This window comes from Temnothorax longispinosus, chromosome 8, assembly GCF_030848805.1.
Source record: "Temnothorax longispinosus isolate EJ_2023e chromosome 8, Tlon_JGU_v1, whole genome shotgun sequence".
Taxonomy (NCBI): domain Eukaryota; kingdom Metazoa; phylum Arthropoda; class Insecta; order Hymenoptera; family Formicidae; genus Temnothorax; species Temnothorax longispinosus.
The window spans coordinates 20460853-20482350 of record NC_092365.1 but is presented as its reverse complement, the minus strand read 5'-3'; the positions used below and the strand labels follow the sequence as shown (position 1 = coordinate 20482350).

General features: G+C 48.3%; 1 protein-coding gene across 4 annotated transcripts in view; it reads left to right on the top strand.

The window, feature by feature from the left end:
* Window positions 1–21498, top strand: part of Awh (LIM/homeobox protein arrowhead) — a 29155-nt gene that overhangs the window by 5700 nt on the left and 1957 nt on the right. The window contains exons 1-4 of one of the 4 annotated variants that reach the window (XM_071785688.1): window positions 9857–10283; window positions 17711–18003; window positions 20701–20918; window positions 21248–21493. In XM_071785688.1, the coding sequence (XP_071641789.1) occupies window positions 10278–10283; window positions 17711–18003; window positions 20701–20918; window positions 21248–21493 (763 nt within the window). In that variant the 5' untranslated portion in view covers window positions 9857–10277. Of the gene's footprint in view, window positions 1–9856; window positions 10284–17710; window positions 18004–20700; window positions 20919–21244; window positions 21494–21498 lie in introns of those variants that run through there. The other 3 variants (XM_071785687.1, XM_071785690.1, XM_071785689.1) reach the window with 3 other exon arrangements.

The following is a 21498-nucleotide window of genomic DNA, read 5'->3' as shown; positions in this document are numbered from 1 at the left end:
GTTCGGTTCTTACGATCCACGAGTCTCCTCTGGGAGCTCTCCGTGTTGCAGCGCTCGCTCGGGTTCGTAAAGGAATGTTTGTTACATTGACGAGGCGCCTCGATCACGCACGACGGGAGCGAGAAACAAGCGTAGCCGAGCCAATTAAGCGTTGAGGGGGATCAACCGCCCCGAGCGCCTGCGGCATCGACGTATCGAAATTAATCGGCGCGTCGGCTAATTCTCCTCTCAAGCTCACCCGGGATACTCCGTTGCCGGCGTATACACGGTGTACTTTAGATTCGTCATGGTTAGCTTCACCGATTTCACTTACTGATGCGCCTTTCAATTTCAAGCTTTTCCTCAGAGAGCATTTTTCCGCCATTCGTCATTTATCACCAATCATCGATTCGGTACGTGCCGATTTCGCCCAAAGCGGAGGCATCTCGTCTCCGCGCGATTAGGGGGTGAGGAATAAATAATTCGGGTCGCACGTTCCGCTGTGCCGCGAAGCGGAATGCGCCTATTAAATGACGCGGCCACGCGCCCCGAATAGACAGAATCCCGGGGGAGGCTAAATAGTTTTCTATAGCCGCAGGCAAAGTGCGCGATTGTGCATCGGGCTGTGCTCGGCTGTACGTGTATGTATGTACGTATGTACGATGGAACGAGATACCGTTCGCGTTCTCACGTTTCGACGTCAATGCACATGCAGATACGATCGTCGGGAGCGCGGATAGGTATATCGAGAGGAGTGCAAACACCTCGACGCACGGCGAAAACGATAGTAGTAGCAGCCCGATATCGAGTCGCGCCGATAAATGGCTCGATAAACGAGAACTAGAGAGATTCAGTCCGCTGTTTATTTATCGCGACCGATCGACGCGCCCGGCGGCCGTTTCGCCTTCACGAGAGTCGCGCGTAAATGGCCGCGGGCCTTTATTTAATAAGTTGTTATAAATTAAAGGGCTACCGCATATTAAACCACCCTCTCGGCATATTTATAGTCATTCTTAAGAGAACGTATATACCGGGCGTACGGTTATTGTAAATCATCGCCGAGAATCGGTGCGCCGCTGCGCGCACGCCACGCACACGCATACCGCGACGTGTATTCGGCCTCCCCCTCTCTGTCCTTTCCTTCTTTTTTTTTTACGCGGACTCCCTTATGAATTTATCTTCGGCGATGAAACGACAAACGGTTTTAATTGCCGCTTCGGGCGTCGCGCGCTCCAACGATCTGGCGATCTCCTTCGCGGTTACCGCGGGATCCTTCGACGTCGTCTCGTTATCTTCGCCTCGATTCTGGTCCGACGATAAGCGCACCTCTGTTACTATTTCGAGTAGCGATTTGTTCTAGCAAAAAAAAACGAGTTTGTCTCTCGGTTACCCATATATTAAGATAATTATATATTTCGGAAAAAACTCTACACACTGTTGCTCTTGATGTTATCCTCGATTTGACAGATGCAATACTAACAGGCATCCAAATAGCGTATGAATAATAACGAATGAAAAAGGGGAAAAAAGTTTTTTTTTCATGGAATGAAGGAACGAGCTTTTCTAGAATCGATAGTGCCACGTATTCGCGGCGATAATGATCGTTCGACATCCAGATAGGGTAACGTAATGCGCTTAACCGGGAGAAGACGACGGTATCGAGGTAGTTCGATAGTTCGCGCTAACAGCATTTAACCCCGGGGCCGAGGGCTTGTTCTCGGTTTGTTGGAGACGCTAACAATGCCTTATGTCGGCGTTTCGCTACTCGTGTCACGCGCGTACGCGAACGGCGAAACGTATTCCTCGTTCCTGGAGTTTCCGCTATAATCTGATCATCTCTCGGGACCCCGGCTCCCCGATCTCTCTCTCTCTCTTTCTCTCTCTCTCTCTCTCTCTCTCTCTCTCTCGCTCTCTCTTGCTCTCTCGCTCTCTCACTGCGAGAATCCACGGGCTCCATTGTCGTCCTTAGAATGGCACGCGGCAGGGTTTGGTACCGTCGCAAATGATACAAACGATCTAATTTCGCCGTCGTGATAAGGGGAAAAGGTGGACTCGGGGGAAAACCCTTATTGTCTATAAACAGCATATCTCGAATTTGACTGAAAGCATCTTTGCGCGTACGAGAGACATGCCATCCTTCACCGAACACTTTCGGATCTTTCTTTTCTTGCCTCAAATCGTTACAATTCTGCGGTTTACTATAATCCCGCGCACACATGCGTACACACGTAACAAATACACGCGCGAGAATGGAGAATTTAAAGCGCGCCGCTCGTCGTAAGTCATCTCGAGGCGAGGAAGCGAGAAACGACGAGTATACGGTTGAGGGGGAAGTGTCCCCGAAAATCGTGAAACCCACGCGGCCAACAGTCGCGCAGTCTCTCTCTCCCGAGGTGGGTTAATATATTTTATCTACTGGCCAGGGATACGTCCTGCCGAGGTGCGGGCTTTTATACACCGCGTACCGGTATTTATGTGTCGCCGCCTTGCCTAAGCGTTTGATATATGAACTATGAAAGGGGAGAAGGAATGATATAGGAGTGGAGCAAGGACGAGGAGGACGGAGGACCGCTCGTCTGCCTTTACCTCGCGATATATGTTCTTTTGACAATGAGAGAGGAAAGTCCGCAAAGAAGAGGAGAGAGAAATATGTTTACCTAATACTCCGCGGATGTATCTGCGGAAAAAAAATCACGTCGCTAAACTCTCTCTCACCCCCTCGTTTTTAACTGTAAATTCCTGTGATTTTTATTGTTATCTACAAATGTCTCGAGAAAATATCCCGAGGAAAAATCGCCGTTTCTCATGACGACGAACGTTCAGGTGGAGGCATAATAAGGGAGGATGAGGCTCCTTCAAGTAGGCATCGTGAAAACTAGGGGGAGAAGAGAGAGAAAGAGAGAGAGAGAGAGAGAGAGAGAGAGAGAGAGGAACGGAAGCAGTGAGAGGGCTGTTGCTTGATTGGGTTAGTACTTAGCGCTGTGATTGCCGTTTGTGACTCCTTTGCCATTTCGTTTCCAAGTACCCTCCGCTCGAGATTGCGAATCAAGGGGGACGGCCCCGATTATTCTCCTCCGTGTCCTCTTCTTCTCGCGCGAGTTTCGGGGAAATTTTCTGTTTGGGCGAGCCAACTTTCTCTTCGCGCGTCGCGTCTTACGCGAGATTTTCACCAATCTCCCCCCGCGACTTTCCTCTCCGTCGCGATTGTAAAAAGAAGAGAGGAAACGCGCGGCCCTTCTCTGAAGCCCGTCAGTCGCGGGGTATACGCGTGCTCGTCCGCTCTTCGTTTCTCGTAATCAGCTATGCAAACGATCTTCAGGCGCAATAAAAATGGAAGTATCTATAATGGCGTCGGTGGGTTTTTGCTCGTAAACGTTTCCCCGTGAAATACGCACTTAATAACGGCTCGGGAACGGCTTCGTAGATGACCGGCGCGGCGTCTTGCCGGTGTACGCGCGGATGTACGGGAGCATTAATGCCGTCCGGTGAGCGCACACATAGCGCTCGATTTCTCCGTGATACGTTAGAGACGTACGTTTCCGTTTAAAATGCAATAAAAAAACGGTATAATTCAGTTTTACTATGCTACGTCTTACGCGAAGGGACGAAAAGAATCGCGCACACGGAATATTCTCATCTCATGAGGGCGAGCGCGTTTATCATCAAACGATATTAATCCTCCCGATCGTACTATACCGCCGCGTTACTTGGAACCGGGTGAAAACGAGCGGCTCACACAGCAAGCATGTTGTTAGTTGTCATTACACCATAGTCTCGAGGAGTGCACGTTAGTTTCTTTATGATCGCTAATGATAATTGCGACATGCCCGGCGTCGCTTGATCAACGTGATTCCTCGCGAAGCTTGTTCTTGTGCCGAACTATATAGCAACGGAAAGCGCGGTCTCGGAAAAAAGAAAATTAATAGGCAAAGCGAATTGTTTATCGTCCCATCCGGTCCCGTCGAGTAATCAATTCAAATTTCAATCTCGCTTCCTTCGCGCGAGGATCGCAATTATTACTCGAACTCGTAAATGTAAAATATTCGCAAAAGGGTAATTTATCCTGTCTACGAAGGAATCCTTCTCGAACCTATCTCCTTTCTATTATACATGTATGTATAGCTGCGTCATCAAAATCATCGACCGTTCTACACGCATGTGTAACGCGTTCCACGTATGTGTTTGAAGAAGCGCGGTGACCACAAGAACGGCGAAAGATAAAGAAAGAGAGAAAGAGAGAGATGGAGAAAGAGAGCCATAATAAATTACCTATAAATCAAAAAGGGAGTAAAAGGATATAGCGGCGAGAAGCGGCAGCCGCGGCGAGTTACGGTTTCGCGTTAAATATGAAATACTGCGAGTCCCTGCCCCGTAGTATATTATATGCACATACACGTGCATACACCATATTAAGTAGCTGCTTAACATATTTTAATTGCCGGATTAAAATTTAAAAGGTCGCGAGGCGGCGTCTGCACCCCGGTTAATAGTTGCCTCTCTTCCGTTCGTAAAAGAAATCCCTGAAGCCTAAGGTTACGATAAAGGAATGGCTGTTACAACATACAAGACACCTCTAACTCTATTTTATTGTAGCACAAAAACCAAAAATCCAAAGTTTTACGTCAGGATAGACGTGCAAAATTTTTGTTTTGGCTGTTCTCTCGCGAAGAACGTCTAAAAGAAGAAGTAGTGCGATCGATTACGCAGAGACTAGCCTATATCGTCTGTATTAAAAACGAGAAACGGAGAAAAGGAGAAAGAGAAAGGGGCATCACAGAGTGATTTTTCCAAGTGTGGACACGAACGTCACGAACGGAATGATATATCGCCGGCGTGTGAATAACGATAAACGATATTTCCGTCGATATTTACGGCTGCTCCGTTCCCGGCATTAGAAAAACCCCCCTGAAATCGTAACGAGTTTCAAAGGAAGGCGAAGATCTCCTAGCCGAGGGCTCCGAAGGTTCCGAACATGAAGGCCGCGCGCTCGCCCATTAAAAAGGCCTTATTAATATTGTAATTCTCTTTTAATACGCGTAAATCTAGGATCAAGACAAGGCCACCTCGGAGACCTATTTTATGGCTGCTTAGATTTTATAGATCTCTTTGAATGTGCGCCCGTCCTGTGAGATAATGCTCCACATCTTGAAACTGGCCGCTCGTCAATCGACGGGATTATACCGGGGTCTAAATAATCGGCGAACAATTAGTTAGATCGTCGCCTCTGCGAGTTGATTCGTCCATTTTTTACGTATTACAGATATCGATCAATCGTACGGACATTCAACGGACAATGAAGGTATTTATATATATAGTTTAATTAAGAAAAAATTCCTATATAAGTCTTGATTTAAACTTCTTTTTTTTCTGTGTGGTACACTGAGAGAAAAGTATTTGGTATTTGCGACTATAATTGCATAGTAAAATAATTATGGTTGAGGTTTTTATTTTTATAGTTATTATTGCTATAACATTAGTAAAAATAATCTTATATGTATAGATGTTTAACTTATAGTAATTTTCATTATATTTATAAGTATAGTACGACTTATATATATACTAAACATAAATTACAGGTTATAATGTATAAAATCATATCATGGTTAAATGAATGCGCGTTAAAGCTAAAGCTATGACAACAACAATGTAATATTGAGTCAGCTCTAATTCGCATTGTTAAAATAACTATAAAAATGTGGCTGGCACCGAAAATAACTAAAAATTATAGTGAAATTGTAGTAACAACTAATTTGTTCTCTCGCACAGTGTACATAAAAGAATTAATTGAACATACTCAACCAGGTAATAACGCCTAATAACGTGTGATTTTTTGTAAGAATGATATCTCGCGGAAAGCGAAATCCCGATCGAGACGGTGCTGTGCTCGGTCGGGTGCACAAAAGCGGCGCGCATACGAGTCGATTGTTAAGTAGGCGCTAATTATCGTCGTCCGAGATAATAATCGTATCAAAGGAGGATGCGGGGTGGGGGAGGTTGCGCCGTACTGAATCGAAACTACCGATCATGCTTCCAAATAGTGACCGACCGCGGTCAGCTTTCGTCCGTATAGGCATGCGCGCGTAACCGAAACGACGCGTATTCACGCATACGCAGATACACGTACACATACGCAGGTATAAGCAGGCAGGCCTGGCAAGGCAGACGGGCACACACGCGAACCCCCGTCCGATCGCGTTGATGGCCCGGTCTCTCGCGGTAAAGGAGATAAATCGACCGTGCCATTCAAAGTCCGCGGCTGCCCGGGCCCTCTCGACGCACATCGAACCGTCGAACACCATAGCACATCGACGGCCGAGAAGATCCGAGAAGAGACGCTCGCGTCTCTACACGCCGTATCGTTTCCGACGATGTGGCCCAAGAAGAGACCGAATCGCGCGCATACTTTTATTATCGGTAACACAAAGGGTTCGGGGAAAGGGCTCGACCGCCGCCGCCGCGAAGTCGGTCCTCTGATGGCCGCTGGTATGACGAAGTAAATTATTTATTCACCGGCGACTGCACGGGTGAATAATGGTTCCCACCTTCGGCGCGAACGGCACCGCGAGAGAGCCGCGCGTTATTGATCACCGAAATATCAAGAGTAGGCGTATCCATCATCCCGTGGTCCGTCGATGGACGCTCGACTGTCGAAACGTTACATACTCTCGCGGAGTTAACCGCGAGAGAGTACGAGCGCGGGAGAGCCGCTTATGGGAAGAATGCCTGCGAGAGAATGCATCGTGTATACGTATACACATATACGTACACGTGTATACACGCATACGTATACACGTACTGACAATAAAATCGATTTTTCACACCGGACCGTTTATCATGCGGCCGCGATAATGGGGCGTGCACGGAGATACGGGATAAATATTTCGAAGTAAATAATCGTTAGCTCTATGGTATCGGAGTGTCGAGGGGGCATTAATAATACCGGGTGCCTGTCTTTACGCTGCGCGCCACGTCCGAACCGAACCCCAGAGTCGGCGAGCCGCGCCGTTTGCGCTCCTCTCGTATCATTCACCGGCCGGCGCGACCGTTCGATCACCGAGTGCCCCGCCGTTTAACCACTTCGCGCGATTCTCGAGTCGCGGTCGTTTGCAAAATTGCCGCGTCGATTTGACGGCGAACAATGCGAGCGGCGACGAAGAGCGGCGCGCACTTTGGGGGATTCGCGAGGATCCTATATACTTCTTGAGAATCACCGGGATACTAATTACGGTTTTCGATCGCGGGACAAATAAAGACCTAATACGTCGAGAAGGATCGCGCGACATTGCCTCGTATACAAACCCGTATCCAGAAAATTAATTTTTACAACAAGAAAGTCGCCACGCACGTTTTCGTGATGTCAGATCGTCGGATTTCGCTTACCACTTTGGACACTTCCCGAGCTAACTGTCCAAATACGAGCTCGTTAAACTGCCGTAATCCGTGACGGGATCAATGGACGGGATTGCAACGGAGTAAGATTAATTATCGTTGAAAATTGTCTTCTCGACCCGACGGCTGTCGACGCGATCACTCCGGAACGCCGTTCCTCCCGAACGAGAGAAAAAAAGGGGGGGAGAGAGAGAGAGAGAGAGAGAGAGAGAGAGAGAGATAAGCGGCCGTTCCCGCAACGATGCCCGTGACAAATCTACGGCGATTAATCTCAGTTGAATACCTTTCCGTGTTGTACGCGCCAGCGAGCCAGCCCAGCCAGCCCAGCCAGCACGAGTCGGCTCTCGGTCGCGTTTATTGCTCGGTCCGCGCGGTAGACAGTGACCGTTTACAAGGTGTAACTATGTGCGGCCAGGTGGTCGATCGTTCGAAGCCCCGAACGAAAATCGACCCCGTCAGGAATGACCCCCAGCTGAGAATTCCCTCGAGCTCCTTATTTTTATTTCTCACCTCCTACGGCGTTACCTCTTCATCCTCGCTCTCTCGGCTCTCGCGCGCGCTGAGCTTATACCGGGCCCGAAATGAGCTCCGTTGCCTCCGGTCTGCGGGCCCGGCGGCTCGCCTCGATAATTACGTGATCGATACGCTAAATACCCCGCGGGCCGATTATGTAAATAAACAGACGCGCGTAGCTAATTGAGTGACGCGCGCAAACGCGCGAGCGCGCGCGTAAAGGGAGGCACCAGCCGAAAACAAACAGGTGAGAGTAACGTGAATTTCTTACAGCAGATACTAAACAGATCGAAATTTTTCTCGTTAACATGTTGAAAAATGTAACGACATAGATGTGAAGGAAACGAGAGTTTTATGTCTTTGCTTCCGCGGAGAACGCTCTAACGTTATCTTAATTATCTCGATATTCTGGACTTTAGTATTAAGAAGAGAAAATTATACTGTCCAATGATGTTATTACCAGTTACGTTTGCAGGGTGCGTTCAATCGATAGCTCGTTCGCGCCCGCAATTTGCGCGGGAGAGCGAAAGAGAGAATAACACACGTCTAAGTTTAATCTACTAATCTACCAACGTCGGACGCACACAGACATTAGCTAACTAAAGAGGATCGGGGATAAGCGCGCGCGCACCTTCGTAGGGCGCGAGAAGGATATTCGCGCGAACCTCCGGGGCCCCGCGCGCTTCGGATTCTTATTTCCTCATAAATAATTTTAATGACGCGCCGCGGCAGTTCAGGTATAAGGCCAGGACCTATATGCAGATCCCCGTATCCGTAGGCAGACTCCGTATTGTTATTTATTATGTTCGCCGTGCAGGCTCTCGTACAGGGCCCCGCGCGCACGCGGGAGTGCCCGCCGACCATTTTTCATATCAACGTTCCCTCTACGCCGGGAGACGCTGCATCTCCCTGCGTGCCCGCGGTTTGTAGATTTTACACGTGTCATCGAGATATGTATAGTTTAACTTTGCTTCTGCAGCGTCGACCTCGCGTCGCGATAAAAGCAGCTCCGAAAGGCCGGAGCGCGCCTGTCAATTCGCGAACCAACCCCCTTATGTCCATTTCTATCAACGCAGATTAACTTTAATCTCGGTTTAATTTACCTTTCATCTTTTTCTAATTTTAAGAGTTAGATAAAGATAGAAAGTAAGTTAAACCGAGATTAAAGTTAATCTGCATTGGTAGAAATGGACATTATAGGGTGACTTCGCCTAAATACTGATTAACTCCATCGGCGACCGGTTTAACCGACGGAATTGTTCGCGGCTCGAAATTTTTCAATTCTAATCCGTCATTTCCTTATCTAATCTGCTTTTCCAAATGACTTAATAATTCCGTCCAAGTTAATGAGATATTGCGAGTTATACCGCTCGACAAGTTAATCGAGTTTTGGCCGAAATTAACTGTTTCTATGTTCGATGTCGGAGAAAGGGCCCTACTTCACAAGAGGAAAGAGGAAAATATTTTATACGCGCGAATTAATAATATCGATGGTACACACGCGTAATACGTATCATTTTTTCTTTTTTTTTTTACAAATTAACGTGAGCATCGGTACGGAGTAACTGCCCCGAGGTCCACGTTTCTCCCCCCCCCCTCGTTTCACCCGTCGACGTCGTCTCTCTCGCTAGACCGATAAGCGAGAGAGGGACAGCTCTCTTCCGCGGATCGAGACAAGATCGCGGCCAATCAGCGCGACGCGGCCGCCGTGCCCCTATCACTCTCATCCACGCTGACACGCTCGACGATTCAAGTGGGGGAGAGACGCGTGCGAATTGCGACCGCGTGGCAGCGCCACCTTCGCGCCCTCTCTCGCTCTCTCTCCTCTCTCGCTCTCTCTCTCCTCGCGGCGGCGGTGGGCCGAACGCGGCCGGGCGAATCGCAACCACGGGGGTTGGTGCCCGCCCATCGATGCCCATGCCGCCCATTCGACGACGGCGAACGTACGCCGTGCGGGTAAAAACGGGAACGAGAGAGAGTGAGGGGGTTTACGATCGCGTACCGCGTCGCGTTCGCTCTTACGCCTGTGTGGCGTACACAGCGTCCGGGCCGAGCGCGCGCGCGAGACCGGGAGTTACGTTATTATAGCGAGAGGGCCCGGAGCGCGAACCGACTCTCCACCGTGTGTATATCATGGTGCTCCTCTCGCGCGTCGCTGTCGCTGTCGCCTCCTCGCATGGCGCTTAACGATCGCCGGTGCGGCTCGCGGAGTTGATAGCTCGGGGTACCTCTCTCGCGGATAATTCTTCTTTTATATTCCGTCGCGATCACATCCGTCCGGTGCAATGTCGCAGACGTCGAAAAGTCGACGGCAATCGTGAACGATCGAGGGTTTGTTATCTGCGCGCGGCGGTGCATCCACGCAAGCCAATTTACGTCGAGCCCTCGCGGAGATCATGAAGGTACGTACCGCGAGTACCGCGGAATCGTAAACGTAAAAAAATTGTTCGATGCGTAAAGGAGAAGATAGAGATACACGCTATGTTTAAAATTAAAAGATGAAATTTAAACTATTACCTTGAGTTAAATAACAATATTTTAACTACCATGTATATGTCAAAATTAGTTATTTTAACACAAAACAGTATTATTTTAACTCCATTGATTTACAACAATGGAAATATTAATCGACTCTACTGGCCATTATAATCGCCAAGACAATACGACCACGATTTGGTTCGATTATCGTCAAAACGCTCTTTTAACGCCATTGTTTTGCCGATTATAATGTGGCCAATAGAGTCGATTAATGTTTATTATTTGACTGATAAAGTAAAAGTGATTTATTCCATTGATTTAGTTAAATTAACATTGTTTTGGTTAAATTAACGACATATTGAGAGTAGGAACAGTAGCGATCTATATAGGAAGAGTTAAAAATGACTCAAATTGAGTATAATTTGACACTACGAATTCAACAGTGCACAGTGACTCACGAAACAATAATCAAATATACTACACAACAATTATTAATTATCTGATTCGAAAAAGGCAGTTGACGAAAGCGGCCTTTCATCAACATAGATATACATATAAACAAACACACATTTACGATCTTGCTATAGATATCTTTGCTTATGAATTTTCAACGGTAACAATGGTACAAACTTGCTACAGTTTCGTGAGTCATCCGTGGAAAATTATTTTATTGATGTACTTAATACAGGATAGATATCGCCCTGACTGTATCTATAATAGAATTCGGAAGTATATTTATAAGTTTCTGATCTTTTGGAATATTTTAAAAAACCGGAAAGACCAAATCGCGCGCGCGCGTCACAAATTGTTCGTGATTTTTTTATATTTAGCGTAGTTAAAATGTTGAAAAAACTGTCTCTAATATATCCGTTACTCAATTACTCCAACAAAAAGAAAGAAAACAGACGAACCAAAATGCAGTTTCATTCAAATTAACGCGAAACTTGATGAAGACGATGAATCAACAAGTCGAATAATCAACATTATTTCGCATTTTTGCGTGCTAGCCTTTTAAAAATAATCGTATGGCGAAACTCATCGGTAATTAATTTTTATCCGCGCCGCGAAATCAAATAAAAGATTAAACAGATGATAATATCGATATCACGATAAAAATTACATCAAAATATTGCAAAAATCGAGCGAACAGGCGGTTTGTAAAATAAAATTGATATTGTACAAAATCAATTATATCAATAACAAATTACATAATTCAGCAGTTTAATATTACTGTCCGTTTTCACTGTGAACGTATAATCGGCGAATTTATAAAAGCGTTTTTCGATTTGACATTGAAGTTTTACAATTCCAGGATCGTATGGATACCGCGCGCGATGTCCGTGACCAGGATACCGTTTATAAACAGCTGAAATAAAGCGAAAAACACGATATGATCAAAACTTGCGTGTCGCACGCTTTGTCTTATTGTTATACATATATACTTTATATAACTTAGTTGCTTATCATTTCAAATTTATTTGCAAATAAGCTTCGTGCATTTGACCCCGTGGTCCACGAAGATTTAAAAAAACTTTGAATATAAAACCCCGGCATCACAGTCACTATCAGCTTATTGTCACGCTGTCATGTTGTGCGATTCGAAGTCGTTTGCTTCGTTTGCACTCGAATATGGAGTTGCTTGCTTCGCGTGCCGTGTGTGGTCTTTCGCGAAATCTCGACATTCTTGCAATCGCATTTACCGCAGCGAAATCAATACAATTTGCGTACTCAATAAATTAATCAATAAATTATATTTGTATGAATTATAAATATATATTCGAGATTTCATATAAACACAGTTAACCTCGGACTTTCTTCGCATCCTCCGGCTCCATTTCCGTCGTGTTGCGAACGTTACATTAGATCAAATGTTATATATTATATGTTATTTGTTAAAATCAACGGAAAACCACGCGGTACATGATCCTGATGTGTTGACGGTATAAAAGAGATTCAAGATCTTTATTTATATTCCCCCCTCTCTCCGCTCCGGATATAAGTCTGTCGCTAACTCGCGCTAACACCGATGAATTACGCATCCGGCTGTGGGTAGACGCGCGCATGAAACATGCCTACGCGCTACGCGCGAGCGAAACTGTAAATTCGCGTAAGATCACATCGCAGGGACAGTCAACGTCCCACGCCGCGCCGAGGGACAGTGCAGTGCAATGCTGTGAATTGTTGCGCGAGAAGGCGATCCTTTCAGGATCCTCGGCGCGTCAGGATCCGCGGCGCGCGCGCGCGCGTGTGGTCCAGTAAATTGTCGGCGTAAAGCGCGCAAAATGCCGCATCAGCCTGATCCGGAGTTATATGCAGGCTTCGTTTTTTAAACGTCTCTCTCTCTCTCTCTCTCTCTCTCTCTCTCTCTCTCTCTCTCTCTCTCTCTCTCTCTCTCTCTCTCTCTCTCTCTCTCTCTCTCTCTCTCTCTCTCTCTCTCTCTCTCTCTCCCTCTCCCGCTCTCGCGACGAGCGGAGTAACGCGCGAGCGACGAATAAGAGACGAAGCGGGAGACGCGGAGCGACGAAGGGGCGGCAGGAAAACGCGAGACGGCGCGAATCGCGAGACACGCCTCGCTTAGAGCGGATTTATCGTTTAGCCAAAGTTACGCGCGGCGTATAATTCAGGATAATTAATATTTTACCTGTATATTCTTTTCGCTATGGCATGCACACAATCATACTTTGACAATACATAAATTCAGAAATTTGGCGGTCAAACGTCGCTTTATATATAATTTATATAAATCATTGCGCGACACGCGACTCGGTCGAGCGGTGATAAATCACCGACGCCTATTTACCGACAACGCGATAACGTGAATCGGGAGCGTGGCCCAAAAAACAGCTCGTCTCGATCGCGTGCCGCGGAGCATGGACCGCGTGCCGCGTTCGGAAATTTTGCGTGTTTTAAATTCTCTACGGCTGCCCCCCTTGGTCACTGCTAATAGATCGAACGTAAAGAGACTCTCGATGATTCTCGGTCGCTGCGCGTGTCCGCAGAATACAATCGGAGCGCCGGGCTTCCATTATATACGTAACCGTCCGGGGATGCACGGCACGGGCGTGAGCGACAACGTCACGCAAAGGCACTTACGCGCGCGTGGGCAGCGTGAACCAACGGGCGCGTCGAGCGAAAGAGCGCGCGCCATTGTCACGGCTCTTTCGACATCTACTCCGAGAGGCAACTCCGTCGGCGACCCCGTCGGCGTCGGCTTCGGGGTGTTCCAGCGCGCGGGCAATAAGCGGTTCCGAACTAATCGTGAAACGAATCTCTTCTTTCCCTGCCGCGTCCCGCGGCACAATGCCCGGGGCCAAGATAGACGGCGGCGACGGCGACAATGTGGCGTGCGAAACCAGAAATCGGATGGCAATTTAAATGGATCTCGAGTGGCCGGTCGGGACCCCACGTTCCCCCCCCCCCCGCCTCCGGACGGATCGGTGCCCTAGGTCTATTGTACCTGCCTGCGCGCGCGCGCGCAACGATCCGTTTCCACGGAGAAGCGCTCCTCTTTTACGAAGGCGTGAAAGAGGCTCGTGCCCTTCCCTCGCCACAGCGCCCGATGCCGATCGCGTTTACAAGAGGCCCCGTACTTGAGATACACAAAACCCCTCGGAACATTTATTTCCGATCGCTCTCGTCGTCTCTCGAAAACGGGAGGACAGTCAGAGCCCTGTGTAGTCGGCCACTTTGTCAACTTGTCACCTGGGCTCCGTGTAGACGCGAAAAGAACGAGCGTAGGGGGGCGCCCCGCTCGGGGATCGCGTCTTTCGTTCTTTCTCACCCCGGGAAGTCCCGATTCTTCGTCGCGCAACATTCCGTTCTGCCGGCATTTAACATCGCCTCCCTAATCGATGGCAGATAAATAGATCAAGTCTGCGAGAGAGGAAGAAAGCCACGTTCGACGGAGCAGAGAGAACAACCCGTCCTCAGCCCGTCCCGGTAACGATTCGGAGATACGTCGTCGTCGACGCGAATATTCGACGTCCATAATTCTCGCGCTGTCACGCGCGCATACGTTGCGTCTATCTCTCTCTCTCTTCTCTGCCCCCTAATAAATTCCTCTAACGAGAGTCCGTGTGTGCCGGCAAATTCTGTTAGATAGTAACGCCCGCTCGCGCATCCAGTCAGTCTACTACAAAGTGTTCGTTTCTAATTAACGGTCGTGTTCATTAGCGACTGAAAACGAATTTGCGTTCCGTGTGTGTGTGTGACAAGATATAGGAAACCCTGGGGCACACGTAATTCTGGTTACATCCAATGCGCACGCGACAATCAGTTCAAAGATTGCAGCGTTCCATCGTTATCTGTCTGCATTTTTCGAATATCTATTCGCTCGTGCCTAAATAATGTAACTTTCTCTGTCGTCGATATTATTATTTACAAATTTAAAAGTAATAATTTATACTTACGGTATGAGTTGACTGAAGCTAAAGTCTAGCAATTGTATAAAAAGAGGAAAAAAAGAGGCATCGATCGTCGCGTCGGTTAACTTCGGTTTTACGGTGCCAGATCGCATTATGATTATTATATGGACGAATGCATACCTACTGCGGGAATGGTTTTGCCAGGGAAAGAAGTATCGATTTCAATGGACACAACCGTGTGTCCCAGACTGTCACGGACCCCGCAAGGGCCGATGAAGGCGGGAAGCTTGTAGTTGGGACCCCTACGGGCCCCCCCGTCGACAGGCTTTCAGCTTTGAAAGTCATACCCAATGGTAGTGTCTATAGTTCGGGAAAAGGGACCTAAAACCGAAACCGAAACCACTCGAGTTCTATAAGAATAGGACCTCACGGCCATTCTAAACAGAGGCGTGCACGAGAACTCAATACTGGATACGAAATATACAAGTTCACCATGGGTCTCCCCCCTCCCCCGTCTTCGCGATACCACACTCGAGAGAGCTTTCTTCCAGTGAGAGTCAATAATATCGTAAAAGCGGGATTACCAGAATAGGTAAATCTTTAGATCCGATTATGTGGGATTGAAGGGTCGCCAATGCGCGTTAATACGGAGAAATTACATCTCTATTACTTTTGAAAAGAAAATATACTTGTATAACTGGAATAATTAAAAATAGATCAATTGCGATATGTATCGAGCCTACGTATGATAACAATGATAACCACAGATATTAAATCACTATACTAATGTGTTCTCAAAAGCTTCCTATTGCCGTCAGTTTACGTAGCGATAAATCTGCAGAGATCGTCTGCGAAATAAAAAGAAATTTAAGGCAGTGCGGCCTCGAGTCTATCCAAAACTGGACTTTAATTATGCAAATCTAACTGAACTCTCGGCCGGCATCTCAAGCGCCGGTTCACTTTCGTTGCCCCGCTGCGAGCGGCCTTTCTGCGCGAGCTCTCTCTCTCTCTCGAAGGCACATACATTAGACGAAAGAAGTCTAATCCCGCGTTTTACGACGCCGCTTCGCGCTGTGTAACTCGAAGTTATTATTGTCACCTATGACTCTCCCGACCCGCGAACGTGCGCACGCATAAGCGCACGGATTATAACCGCTGATACGTTCGCTATCCCGCGGAACGCGAACAGCGGATAGCGTTCTCTCATATCCGAAGACTCGTACACGCGGCGAGAGGCACCGTTGTACGTACATTGAATGTACACCGATATAAATTACACACGTCGCGGAACTCCTTGTAAAGCGTAAAACGCTCGAACACGCGGAACAACATCGATATCGTATCTCCTCGCGCTTTCAATTATATCTTCTCTCGAGTCTCCGGACGGAAGGAGCACTATAATCGGATTTGCAATGTTGTTAAAACAAATTAGTTCAACCGTGCTGCGCTTGAAGAATTGGAATTTATACGAACCGCGCGAGCGTCGCGCGCGGATCGCGTCGGGAGATAACGATTCTTATCTATCATTTATTTAATCGCGACCGGTTTATTTATCACCCGTGTCTTACTCCGATATACCTCACCGCCCCGCGCGACTTCCGCGCGAAGCGACTCGCGGATCATGCGTATCCAGAGTCGTAAACCCGGTAAACGATCCGCCAAGGCAGCTGGTCAAGCGCAAAAGGCACCCCCCACCGCGTGCTAACGTAACCGCGCAGCAATCGGCGGCAGCCAACGGCACTCGATTCGTGGGTCCTCTCCCCATATAGTAGACGACACGAACCGGCACTCGTTCCTTTTCAATAATGGTGACACGCGTGTCGGTGTCTCAACCCCGAGTTGTGCTGGTACGCGCACCGCGTGTAAATGCGTGTTCTCGCCTCGGCACCTCTCACGCCCGTGGTAACGCACACACCCCACGACACATTCCCCCAAATAAGGGTACCAGGGAGGCTGCGGTAACGCGCCGATGGCACGCATAATGGCCGTCCGGGTTAGCCAGTCGCCTCCGAATCTCTCTCTCGGTCATTATGTTACCGGTCTTGTTACGGTAAACCCGGGGTGTTAACGTCGTCGGCTACACACAACCCCTCAGCATCATCGGCGAAATGACTCTCGAACGAGGGGGGCGTGTCCTCGTAAATCAGGCTTGGGGCTTTATATTTGACGTTCTCGAAAAAAATTGCGTTATCAGTTGCTTTATTCTTCGTAGCTGCACTGATACCTACCGCACTAACACTGGCGAGTTCAGTACAGAGATATAAGAGTACAGCTAAAAGACGTCACAATGCTGAAATTAACAATAAAATGAACAAATAAAATTAAAAACCATTTTTATTATTTAGTATATTCATTCTTTACTTTATTATTATATCTTTTAGAATAATAAATTAATTTTTCTATAACACTAAAAGATTCTGAATGTTTGTTCTTAAAATGGTTTAAAGCTGTGAAAATCATTTCTTCATCACTGGGGAATTTTTTTCCACGCAAGTGAGACTTTAATTTTAAAAATTATTTTTAATTTTCAAAAGACTTTCTATAATCCTGAAATTTTATTTTAGAGTTCCATAATTATGAGAATTACATTTTTTACAATAATTATTAGTAGCCAAAAAATAATAATTATAAATAAATAAGAATTTCAATTTTCACAGTAACTAATAATTTTGAATATGTTGTTATAAGAATTAGAAGATAATAGTAATAAAAACAGAACGCTTTAATCAAGATTTAAATTAATTAAAGATTCCAATAACTTTGAAGCGAATACTCATTATCAGATATCAGCGAAGTAGATAAAATCGTACAATAAATCTGAAATTGAGAGATATAATATAAAATACATTTCGCGCAAATATAACAAGGTATTAAAAAACCATGCGAGTAACGTACGTAGTTAATTAATGTGTTTTTAACATCCGTTATTCTTACGGATGGTCTGTCATGTTTACGGACTGAATCTGGATTTTGCTGTTTCGTTGCAGACGGAAGTCGAGGACACGAGCGGCGATGGTGCGTGCGACGGCAACGTCGGCGGTCCCAATCTCGCCTGTCCCGAGGGCAGCAGTGGGCTGGTCGTCGGCCCGGAAACGTCGCCGAGCGTAATGGAGTGCGGTGGATGCGGCGAGCGGGTACGCGAGCGGACCGTCCTCTGCGTGGGCGGACGTACGTGGCACTCCAGGTGCCTGAGGTGTTGCGCCTGTTCCAGGCCGTTGCACGATCAGCACTCGTGCTTCCTGAGAGGCATGCGGGTCTACTGCAGGCACGACTACGCCCTGTAAGTCCTATACCATCGATTGGCACTTTCACCTGAAATAATACTCGCGTTACTCTTTTGCTTACGCGATATGAGTGGACAATTAAATCGGCTCAACGAGTTATACGAGTGTCAACAGAAAGAGAACGCGAGAGAGGTGGAGAGAGAGAAAGAGAGAGAGAGAGAGAGGGGGGAGAAAATAGCCGCTTCTTTTTGTTCGTATCGCTGAATGAATAAGTAGAATATTTTTGTTGCTGCGCGATGCGCATCGATAGCGATGTAAGACGTACGGTCGTGGAGATCAAAGTCGACGGGACCCGCGGTGACTCGTCGATTGTACGGAAGGCTTCGGGCGCAGCCTGCCCAATGTGTTTATCCAACTGTCAATCAGTTACTTCAGTCACCTGGGTCTCTTGCACCAACCGGGGCCGATATGAGACGTCCGTGATATCCGATCGCTGGCGCGCCGCATCTGGCGATGGCGAACGGTCTGACGTTTGGTTTCATATTAAATTCGTACACGCGTCATATCGCGCGCGGCGTATATAGGAATTGCGAGCGAGGGAACAAATCGCTCGTCGAAATAAATCAATTTTCCGTTCTCGCCCGCGAGAATTGAATGAGATATCCTCATTAATTACGCGAGAATAACGGCTCCGAGATTACTTTTCAACGCTGGCTATAAACTCGGACGAGACCCGGGGTCCGACAGTGTGCGGGAGGTCCGAAGGAATCTGCCGCGTAATTTTTTTGATTCGTGCTTTCTGCCTAGTAACGCTGCCATACGATGACCCGGTCGTCCGCGTCGGCGGGATCTCGACGCGACCCGTGGATCCCGTATAGACCCGTCGACAACCGCCGCCGACAACCGCCTCCGGGAGAATCAGAAACCGTCTCCTCTCCCCCCGTCTCCTTTCGCGCGATAATGGACGAAACGTCCGAAAAGAAAAGAAAGGAAAATAAAATCAAGCGGGGGATCTACGGAGTAAAGCATCGGGCGTTCAAGATTTCACTTCGCCTCCGCGTCTGTCTCCTTCTTGTCTTCTCGCATCGATGTGTTGTAGCTCCCTTTGTATGGCTCTCCTCGAGAACCGGCGGCGGCGTGTCGTAATCGCGGACAAGAGTCGCTCGAAATTCAAATCCTTCCCTAGCTTCCGTCACGTGGGCGTGACGGGGGATCACCTTTAGCGCCAGGACAAGGAATTAGCTGCTTCTCTTAAAGGACAATGGGATTGAGGCGCGCGTATCGGCAGATCAGAAAAGTTTAATCTCGCCGGACGCCGCGCCGCGCGATAGAATCTACATCGCGTCTCTTCCCTTTGTTCTCCATCTCCGTTCAAAAGAAGCGTATACAGGATTTCGAGGACATCGCGATGGCCGGCGCACGCGCCTCTTTCTGTAAGCGCAAGGTGAATAAAGCTATTTCTTCGGTGAGCGCGGAAGCGCGCTGCTTACCCCACCGCGATCCGGAGCAAGGGATTTTTCGGGCAATAACATCCGCGGCGCGGGGTACAGCGGAGGAAATGACCACCGTGATAGTCGCGTGGCAACCCCAAGATATTCGAAGCGCGCCGAATGTACGTCGCATCAGGCATTCGCAAACACAATCCGCATAAGCGCGACGACGCGGCGCAGCGCGGGGAGAAACTCGGGCGGGGTAGTATCGGGTCGGATGCACTTTCCGTGTTCATGAATATGATAATGGGCTAATGGGCCGTCTGGTCGTTGTTTAATTATCGGCCGCGACACTCCCGGCGACACGGGCCGGCCGTACCACGACCGTGCCACGGCTGTGCCACGCCGAAGGAACGAGCATCCTCTCGTTCGCTCCTCGTTGCGCGTCCTCACACGGTAAGCGCGAACCCCGGAGCCATTCATCCGGTCGTGCTCGCCCCGTGTGTCCGTGGCCGTGGTACACGGCTACCGTTTACGGCGTCCGGAGTGTCCGGACAGCGGGGCACCCCGTCGCACGAACGCGCACATTTACCACGCTGGTATTATTAGAATCGATCCGGCGGATTTACATGCGAGCATGCGATACACTTTATTAGAGATCGCGACTCCGCCGCAAGGATCTCGACGGTGTACAACCGCAACCTGTATAATTCCGGCTAATTAATGCACGGGGGACTATTGTATAATTCTCCGGTCGCTTTCTCGCGCGCGCACAACGGAGGTTAATTAAAACGCAAGAGAGCCTCGGATTACCGGCGCGCTGATACGCGCGCGCGCGCGCGCGCGCGGGTATTGACCGGAAGGCGCGAAGGTGTACGGATACTTTGCTCGCGCGTTCTCTCGTAGATCCTTCTTCCCGAAGCTCGCGGGAGGCGGGAGGGCGAAGAGCGAGAGCCGAAGAAATAAACGGCCGCGAAACACGCGCCGATGGAGACCACTCGCTCCCCGACACGAATATCTCTTCTCTAAAGTCTCTTTTCTTCTCTCTTCTCTCGGGATACCCTTCGCGCGTCGGCCTTCGCCTCTTCTTCTCCTCCTTCGCCGTCCGCCGCAGATATATTCGAGCGGTTATCATTACACCCCGTGTACTCGTTCGATCGAGTGTCGAGTGAGTCGGCTATATTGGCTGTCGTTATAACGTATATCGCAAAATAAATCCGAGACGCCGCGATACACCTATATACGCTTATAAATGATATACGTCTGCGGCAGTTCACGCAGTTAACACTCGAGTGAGAGTTACGCTTCTTGTGTGTTTTGCAGAACTTTCGGCGCGAAATGCGCGAAATGCGGGCGCAGCGTGGGCGCCGGGGATTGGGTGAGAAGGGCCAGAGAAAGGGTTTATCATCTGGCCTGCTTCGCATGCGACGCTTGCTCGCGTCAGCTGTCGACCGGCGAGCAATTCGCCCTCTTGGACGCCCGATTGCTCTGCAAAGCGCACTACCTCGACGTCGTCGAGGGCAACAACACCTCCTCCGATGGTGAGAATGTCGCACACGAATTACATACGCCGAGAGATATTAACATGAAATAAACATTTCGCCAAACTTACATGAAATTTCAAAAATATGTATATGATATAAAGTCTTTACGTTCCTGCGAGTAAAAGTAATTGTTCCTTCGTTAAATTTATTCTTCAGCGTTAACCCGCTTCCTCAAGTAATTGCCGCAATAACGAATTAAATTAACTTGATGGATAAAAGAATATATACTGTTCGTGATCCTTCGTTGCGTAAGACGCGCTCCCGATCGAGATGGATCGCGTTACGGTGTGGGAGGTAGGTACGGCTAATTGGTACTTTCGCAGAAGGCGGTGACTCCGAGAGTGGCCACAAGGGCGGTAATAAGGCGAAGCGAGTTAGAACCACTTTTACCGAGGAGCAGCTATCCGTTCTCCAAGCGAATTTTCAATTGGACAGCAATCCCGACGGGCAGGACCTCGAGAGGATAGCTCACGTAACCGGTCTCAGCAAGAGGGTAACGCAAGTGTGGTTTCAAAATTCGAGGGCGAGGCAGAAGAAGCATCTTCACACGGGCAAGATGAAGGGGCAGCACGGTAAG